This window comes from Pteropus vampyrus, unplaced genomic scaffold, assembly GCF_000151845.1.
Source record: "Pteropus vampyrus isolate Shadow unplaced genomic scaffold, Pvam_2.0 Scaffold217, whole genome shotgun sequence".
NCBI lineage: Eukaryota > Metazoa > Chordata > Mammalia > Chiroptera > Pteropodidae > Pteropus > Pteropus vampyrus.
In genome coordinates, this window is record NW_011888998.1 from 1,241,264 (window position 1) to 1,250,229 (window position 8,966).

At 53.6% G+C, this 8,966-nt stretch overlaps 1 protein-coding gene across 1 annotated transcript in view; it reads right to left on the minus strand.

The window, feature by feature from the left end:
• Positions 1–8,966, minus strand: part of CNTN2 (contactin 2) — a 32,189-nt gene that overhangs the window by 3,348 nt on the left and 19,875 nt on the right. Inside the window, exons 10-19 of the mRNA XM_011373111.2 lie at positions 7,523–7,692; positions 7,266–7,393; positions 6,786–6,961; positions 6,159–6,279; positions 5,489–5,647; positions 4,882–5,031; positions 2,468–2,538; positions 1,897–2,131; positions 1,431–1,543; positions 212–398 (exon numbers count right to left, since the gene is read on the minus strand). Coding sequence (XP_011371413.2) covers positions 212–398; positions 1,431–1,543; positions 1,897–2,131; positions 2,468–2,538; positions 4,882–5,031; positions 5,489–5,647; positions 6,159–6,279; positions 6,786–6,961; positions 7,266–7,393; positions 7,523–7,692 — 1,510 coding nt within the window. The remainder of the gene's footprint in view (positions 1–211; positions 399–1,430; positions 1,544–1,896; positions 2,132–2,467; positions 2,539–4,881; positions 5,032–5,488; positions 5,648–6,158; positions 6,280–6,785; positions 6,962–7,265; positions 7,394–7,522; positions 7,693–8,966) is intronic.

Here is an 8,966-nt window from a genome sequence, read left to right on the forward strand (position 1 = left end):
TTCTGTCACAGCTACCTAAGAAATAAATGCCATGAAAATCCAAAGATTGGAGAAGAAAAAGGCGCTTTAGAAGCCATAAACTCCACTCCCTTATTTTCACCAGGCTTCCTGTCTTACTTCCGTCCAGCCCAGCACTTTTGAGCTAGAGCGTTTTTCTTGCATTAGAGAAAGAGTGATCCTAGGGGCACCTCCCCACCCCAGGCCCACTCACGGGGCTTCATGGTCGTCGCACTGGTGGAAGGGCTGGCAGGCCCAGGGCCCGCTCGGTTGTAGGCCCGCACGGTCACATGGTATTTGGTGTTGGGATGCAGGTCAGTGACTCGCGCACTGGTGTCCAGCCCTGCTGTCCTCACTCGGTCAGCAGCGGCTTCTTTGTCCCCAGCTTTCCAGTAGCGGATCTGAAGGGAACAAAGATACCCTAGAGTCAGCAGGAAAGTTCAGGACCTCAGAGCGCCCCTGACCCTGTCCCTGGCCACCTACATTCTGTTCCTCTCTTGCTCACTCTGGTTCTTGTGACTCGGTCTCGGATCTTGGAAGTTGGACACTATGTCATGAGCTCCAAGAGAGCAGGGACCAGTGGGTGTGGGTCCCTGCCGCCTTCTCAGTGCCGAGCAGGGAGCCGGCGAATGGGTGAGAGTCGGGGATGGGCACACGCTTAACCCCGTGATGGCCTGCTGGAACCCGATCCGATTTAATTCACTCAGGGAATCCCATGGGCACTCTGCTAAAGGTTATGAGGTGCATATCTGTACTTGCAAAGTTGTCCCCCAAACCCCAGCAAAGTTATTATGGCTGCCCAATAAATGCCAACCCATTTTACTAGTCATCATAATATTATGACCTGTGAACTCTTCCAAATCAAGGGCGGAGGTGGGAGTTCTCTCCTCAGCGGGGCTTGCCTATGCCCAGCCTATCGTGCTAAAACCCCGATGACTCTACTGGAGTGGCGTTAGCATCTCTGGTAACTGGGCCTGACTTTCCCTTAGGCAATGACATCCTTGCTTTTCCTTCTCCCCTTCCTCTTGCTTCTTCTCGATCTCCACCTATTCCACAGGTACCCTGATGTGGAGTCATTGGTGGGCCCAGAGCTCCCCAGGGACGGGGTGATCAATTGATACATAGAAGGGCCCATACTGTTCTTTGCAGCCTGGAGGATGCCAGGTTAGCTGGGCTCTGGCATAAAAGGGCAGGCCATGCCCCTTCCAGAACCCACTCTTCCTCCCCTGGGCTCCCGCAGCCAGCACTTACTATAAGGTCTGCGGGCCTGTCTTCCCCTCTGGGCACCAGCCACAGTCTTAGCTAAGGTTGAGTTCACAGTGCTGCACAGACGGGGTGCCGTGTGCCAAGTTAGTGAAGAATGACCCCCGGAAAATGACCAGTGAACTGCGAGGTGCCCCCACCTAACCTTGAAGCCCCAGGCCAGTGCTTACCTCGTACCCTAGGAGGATTCCATTCATGTCCTGCTGCACAGGGTCCCAGGTCACGTTCATCTCTGAGGATGAGACCCCCTTGGCCCAGACCTTGGTAGGGGCCACCCTGGGCTCTGGGAACCGATACAGAATGGATTTGGATTCCCAGGGCCTCCTTGTGCCCTACAGAGTAGTTGCCAACTGGGATGGCCCTTGAGTAGGACTTTAGAGGGCCCAGGGTCCAGGATGAAGGCCGCGTGGGGATTCCCAGAGAGCCTCCCTCCTCCTTCCCCAAGCCTGAGGAGGAGACCAGGTGGAAAGGGCTCGAAATGAGGCCAGTGGCCTAAAACCCAGGTGTCCTGTCCACCCCACTATGAAACTGAGAGGAGGTGGGGGGTGGGAGTAGCACTTCCCCACCCTACCCCCCATGGACACGTATCTGGGGTGGAGCGCAGGGTGGGGTGCAGGGGTCCCCGGCGTGGCCTACCTTCCTCAGCCGAGTACACGAGCGCAGTGAGGCTCTCGGGCCCATTCCCACGGCGGTTGTAGCTGCGGATCTTGACCTCAAAGGGCGTGTAGGGCCGGACGCTGTCATTGCTGTAGACGAAGTACTGGGCGTCGGCGCCGGGCACCTGGGCAGTCTGCCAGCTCGCGCTGCCCTGCCTGCGGAAGGACAGCAGGTAGCCGAAGCCGTCTCCGTTCTGGTACTCCCGTGACATGGGCTGAGGGGCAAGAGCGTGGCATGGGCGAGGGGCCGAGGGTGCATTTCCTGCCCATCCTCCGGCCCCACCCAACCTTCAGCACGAGGGTCGGCCCCAGGATTCGTGCGCCTGTGGCAGTTTTTATCCTGCATGGCTGCTCCTGCAAGTGGCAGCGGGTGTAAGGAGGAGAGGAAGTTTTCTGGTCTGGAGCAAGACCGCAGTGGCCCTGTGTGGGTCCTCTCTGAAAGCCACTTCAGCCCAGAGGTAAGTCAGGACAGGGGTGGGGGAGGCAGGACTTGTCTCCCCATCCCCCCGGAGTACAGGAGGTACATTTCTGCCTCTGTCCCTGCAGCCTACCGTCCAGTTAACGATGAGCTCTCCGGGGGCTCCGCCACCTCCACTGAGTCCTGAGGGTGCCACTGAGGGGGCTGTCAGGGCCAAGGAACACAGACGTGGCTTGTTAATGGACAGTGAGGGAACCAAAGCCCTGAGCCTGAGCCTGTGCTTATAAAGCATCCTAGAATGGGGACGCCCTGGTTTTGTCCACTAACAGTCCCTCTGGACCTGGTCTCTAGAGTCAGACAGAGCTGCGATCAAATCCCACCTCTGCCACTTAACTTGCTGTTTCTCTGAGCAAGTTACTTAACTCTCTGAGCCTGATTCCCTTTCCATAAGGTGAGGATAGTATTTCTCTCAAAGGGCTGTAAAGAGAATAAAATTAAGACGGTGGCCAGTATCTGTGTGTGTGTTCCATGAATGATTCTCGTCCCTTCTGTCGGCTTAAACTAAATAATAGAGACCAGTTCCAGTTTGCCTTTTGCTTTAAATTAAGGGGAATAAATAATCTTGAATTGCAGTCAATGCAAAAAACTTTTCTTTTGGATTGCAGGGTTTTATTTTTTTCTTTTTGCAGCAGGTTTAATTTCCCAATTGTCTCTAATATTAAACAAGGCCAACATTAAAACAATAATGTATTTTATCGGCTCACAAAGCTTGGCAGCGGGTAACCTGGCTGAGGGTCAGAATATTTCTGCAGGTGATCCAGCAATTGGAGACATATCACTTGGTTTGATGACTATAGCTTAAGGCCTTGTAATTTGCAAGGAGCTCTTAAAACACGTTGCCCATCTGGTCCTGTGAGGTGGGCGTTATTGTCACCTTTCCAGGGTAGAAGGACAAAGGCCTAGAGCAGTTAAGTGACTTGTCTAAAGGTCACAGAACTAATCAGTAGCACAGCTAGAATTTGAACTCAGTTCTTCTGATTTCAGAGCCCATCGTCTTTCCTCTGCGTCTAGCTGTCTTTGTGTTTACCAGCTGGGATACTAGAATGAAAGAGACCAGTCCCCGCCCAACATCTGACTGCAAGAAGCCCAGTCAAAGAAAGTGCTCCTTCTGGAGGCCCTTACTCAGGAGAGATACTAGTTAAAAATGATGGATGATTCCAGAAAGAGCCCAGAGAGTCAGGCTGGGGCATAGAGGGAACTATGTAGAAGAGACACAAGCAGGCAGACCCTCACTGCACCCCCAGTGGGGCGGGCCTGGGTGGGCAGGAGAAGGGGAGGCAGGGTCCTGATCCACGCTGCCTGGTCGATACCCCAGGGCTCTGTGGAGGAGAGCCTGTTCCATGACGTGACCACTGTCTGTCCCACCAGCTGGACCCGGGCCAGAACGGAGACTTCTTTCCAACCCCGCCCAAGAGACTGTCTGATCATAAGTGATGTTCACTCTGACATAAATCAGCACCCCTTTGCCTCCTGCTACTTGCAGCTTCCTGGAACAGGCTGTTGTCCTCACCTGGTCGAGCGTGTAATTTCCTATACCTGGTAGTATTCAGGTACTAGTTAGCACCTGTGCCTGTTTTCTCCTTTTACTGTATGTAATTCTTTGGTGCCTGTCAAGTGGCACAGACACTATCCACTTTACCTTGTAGCCGCCCAAGATGTGCCTCCAACTTAAATTTCTCTTAATGAACTTTGTTAGTTTCCAGACTGGAGTGGCCTGCCTCTTTCTTGGGTCTTTCCCTGCCCTCCACTTACAGAGGTAGATTTTCAGTCTAGGGACCTTCCCCCTGGGTCTGTGTATACTAATAGGCTCTCATGCTGGGCTCCGTGGGCAGCAGGAGCCTTTCAACAGATGCTGTCGGGGCCTGTTCCAGGTCTCTTCCTCACTCATTCCAACATCCATGTGCCTTTCAGGAGGGCTGTGGGCAGATGATCCATTCCTCCCGTTCCCAAAGAAACCATCTAGAGGACTTGGAGACACTGGCTGTTTCTCTAGTCCCCTGCACAATGTACACACACATGCACGTGCACGTGCGCGCGCGCACACACACACACACTGACATACTCGCATACTCTCACATACCTTCCTCGTTAACTGATATCTACATCTCAGGTACTTTCAGGGAGGACATCTGCCCACCACCCCATGGTCCTGGGTTCAAGTCCAGACTCTGCCCGTGTGACGCTTCCTTTCTTCAAACTCTAGCTTTTCCATTTTTTAAAAAAAAATTTTGTTTTGAGATAGTGTAGATTCATAGGGACTTGTTAAGTTGGCCCATGTTTTAAATGAGGAGTCTGGACTGGATGATTCTTACAGACGTGACAGGCTGTGGCCCAGGGCATAATGTAGCATGCAGTGCTACGGCCCAGCCCCAACCTGTGTTCCTTTTTAGAATCTGAAGCTGGTGAGCAGGGTTGGAACCCTGTATAATTGCTGTTTGCTTGGGGTTCCCCAATGTCACTTCTCTTTGGGACACCCAGGACTCTGACCTGCTTCTTTAGTCCGGATTTTGCTGGAGGGCCCACTGGGCTCCCCAGTGCCCAGGATGTTGCTGGCTATGACCCGGAACTCATAGTCCGTCCAGGGCGTGAGGCCCAGCACCTGGGCAGTCTCCGCGTTGCCCTCGATGTTGGCAGGATCTGCAAGGCACCAGGGAATCAGCGTTCCGGCATTAGTTTATTGGTCTGGATGGACAGGGCAGGGACTGGGCCTGTACCCAGCTCTCCTGTTAGTGCCTGACACATACTAAGCGCTCAATATCTTTCAGAAATGACCAGAAAACTAGGAGTCTTCCCCGCCCTGGAGTCTGCTGATGTTTTACGCACTCCGCAGCCCCTGGAATCCTGTCCTGCCAATGCTTCAAATGTGCAGACAGAGCGCCTCCTCCTGCAACTCTCTCCCCACTCTCCTGCTGTCCATGTGACACCATCTCCCCACTGGCCTGGGCGCTCCCTGCAGGCGGATGGCCCAAGCTTGTTCCTCTCTGAAGCTCCAGGCTCAGGTCCAGCCCTCTGACTCCCAGCCGCCGCCTCTGGCACACAGCCAGGCCTTCTCAGTAGCGACCTGGGGTTGGGGGGCAGAGGGGCTCCCACTTACTGGTCCGTACTTGCTTCCACTTCCCTGAGGATGGAGTGCGAGCTTGCAGGGTGTACTTGGCAATGGGGCTGTGGTTGTCGAAGCCACGGCTCCAGCTGAGCTGGACAGTGGTGTCACCGATGTCCCTCACCACCACTCCTCCTGGGGGACCCGGTGGACCTGCACCAAGAGGTCAGAGCACTGTGGGTCAGAATTGGGCAGCGTCAAATTGGAGCCAACCTCCTCCAGGCTGGTTTGGGCTGGTGCAGTACCAATATGGGCAGCAGAGGGTGCCACAAACACACATTCCCAGTGGGAGGGCGAGGAATGGGGCAGTGGGTGAGGAATGGGGCCCGGGGGAGTGGGAGGGATGTGTCCGAGGCTGGAGGGGTCATAGAGGCCCTCGCGTAGGGATACATTTCCCAGCACTAGGCTCTGAAAATCTGGCCTCAGCAAAGTTCTTGGGATGTATTTAGGAATGGAGTTTTTAAATTTTGGCTTTGGAGGAAGAATACTCTGTTCATTCAGGACCTGACAAGAACCGCGGGGGTAAGTTCTGCTCAATGACTTCCGTCAGAGGCCCTTCCCCACAGCTTTCAGGGAGAGGAGGGGAGTTAGGGAGCGAAGGTCATAATAGCCCAGCTGGCCTTTGAGGGAGTTGGGGCGGGAGTGGGGCGGGAAACCCCATCACCTCGGACCAGGACTGTGGCCTCCTTGGACGCACTGTCTACCACCGTCTGGGCCATGCATGTGTACTTTCCGCCGTGGCGCAGCTGGGCGTTCAGGATGGTCAGATCCCCAACCGTCTCCTTCTGCACACGGGGAACAGGAAGGAGACAGGTCAGAGGGCACGGCCCTGGCTAGCGTCCCCTGCTCCATTTCATCCAGGGTTCCTGCTGCATCTTGGTATTCCTATCTGTTCAATGGGAGGAATCAGCTATTATTCCTCACTTGGTAGCACTGGGGACTAAACAGCAGTTTGTTACACAAGGCAGTCAGTGGTGGTCCAAGTTAGTGATGTCACTTGCATGGGGGGGGGGGCGGACAGGATAACAAGAACAGTAGTTGAGAGTGAACCTTGCTGGGTGCTTGAAATTCCAGGTTTGTCCCTAACCTCTCCTAAATGCAGACGTTGGGTAGAATCCAAGGAACTGCCCGTCTAAGGGAGGGTGGTTATGAATGGAAGGATGAGCTCGCCATGGTTGGCATTCTTGAGAGAATGGGGAAAAGCTGTGGGGGTGGTAGTGGTTAAGGACATTTTGGGTCTCCTGTCTGTCTAGAAGGAGGGAGAAGCCCGGGCCTTGGCCTCAGGCCTCACCACACTGGATCTCCGGTAGTGGCCCCCGGGCTTATCAGAGTCGATAGGGAAGTCATCCAGGGTCCAGATGAAGGTGAGGTCCATGGTGGGGTCGTGGGAGGCATGGCACTGCAGAGTTAGGTTGTCTCCCAAGTTGATGTCAGCACTTGAGGGGGCCAGAGTGATCTTGGTTGCATCTGCCAAGAAAAAAAAAAGGCCCCTAGGTGGATGAGGTGTGAGGATTTGTCCTAAGCCCCAGGAATGAGAAGAGGCAGCGTGGCCAACAGTATCCTGACCTCCCAGCAGCCCCATGAGTGTGTGGGAGGGAGGCAGGACTAGATTCTGGATGGTGGCGAGAGGCTTGTCCTTAGTGAAACCATATGCTGGGGTAGCCTCAAAACCAAACTAGGAGGAATGTGGGGACACAAGGGCAGGATGGCAAAGGAGACGGTTCCCTTTGGTGGCTGAGCCCACCCACCTCAGCCAAAACATACCCCTTACCTCGCACAGACAGGATGCCGGTGCTATTGGCTTTGCCCATGAAATTCTCAGCAAAGCAGGTATATTTCCCTTCATCTGACCGACTGATGTTTCTTATGATCAAGGTGCCATCCGGAGTTACAGTCACTCTGCAGCAAGGACAGGCCAACCCAGGCACACACTGTAGTCCTGGCAGGGGCGGGGCGGGGGAGGGGGTACTCACCTCCGAGGAGAATGAGAAGGGGCAGGAATTGCCTGGGGAAGGGCGCAAGTTGTACCTGCTGCCGTTGACCAAAATCTCAGTGCCTTTGCTCCAGAGCACCACGGCCTTTGGTGCTGACCGCGGCTGACAGGGGATAATGACCTCTCCCCCCCGCGCCGCAGGGATCAGGCGCCTTACGGGGTTCAGCCTGAAGTCGGGGGCCAGTGCTGGAAGGAAAAGGGAGTGCTCCACAGTCACCCAGGGAGTCGTAACAGTACCCGTTGCCCTTGATTAAGATGTCACCTGGCCTTGTGCTAAGTTGCTTTACTTACCCTCGTGGGCAATCCATGAGTGACTCTTAGTACCACTTCCAAAATACACCCAGAACCCAGCCCCTTCTCCTCACCCCACTGCCACCAGGCTCCTGCAGGCCACCGAATGACCTGCTGGACAGCTGAAGCTCCCGAATTGGTCTCCCTGTTTCTGCACTTGCTTTCTACAATCTCTTCTCCACCCAGCAGCCGGGAATATCTTTTTAAAAATGTGAGTCAGGCACTGAAAATGAAGTCCCCCTCCTCCCAGGGATTCACAGCTAAGTCCACTCTTCCCCAGTCCTGTCTCGCTTCACTCTCTCCCTCAATGTGCTCCAATCGCCTGGGCCATTTTTGAAATTTGAAGGTGCCACATTTTCTCTCGTCTCAGGACCTTTGCCCTGGTTGCACATTTTGCTTCCCCCCGATCTTCACGTGGCTGGCTCCTTTGCAACACTCAGGTGACACCTCCAGAGAGATTTCCTCAGAGAGATCTTCCCTGGCCATTCTGTCTCACTGGCCCACTTCTCCTCTACCTCTACTGGATTTTCTTTATACTGTATTTTTTATGGCTGTCTGAAATTGTCTTATTTAATTATTCAATTTTGTGTTTATTAGTCCCTCTCCACTGGACTGTAAGACACGTGAAGGCAGAGAACTTATCTCAGGAGGTACTGAATAAACATTGGTTGAATGAATGAATAAGTCTTAGTTAAGCCTCACTACAACTTGATGAGGTAGGTATTACTACGTCCATTTCACAGATGGGAAAACCGAGGTTCCACGAGCTCAAGAAAACTAGCAGCCGCTGACACTCACTGTTACGCGCCGGGCAGCCATTTATGCTTTATCTCTGCCATCTCGCTGTATCCTCACAACTGCTGTATGAGGGCAAGACTATGGTCCACGTTTTATAAATCAGTAAACTGAGACCCAAAGAAATTAATTAACTTGCCAAAGGTCACATAGCCAGAGGGGCCGAGTTAAATACAAATCTAATTGATTTGGTTTCCAATGACTTTGGCTCTTTTTTTTCACTGCAGCAAACATTTAATTTGTCCATGCCAGACATGGAACGAGCCAGAGACCTGTCCTTTGGGAGCTCTCAATCTAGTGTCTCATCTCTTTTCTTAAATCCCTGATTTCTGCTCAGAAGCTGTTGAAAAACCGAGGAAAGTGCCGGGGTGCGTTTCGTGTTTAGAAATGCTG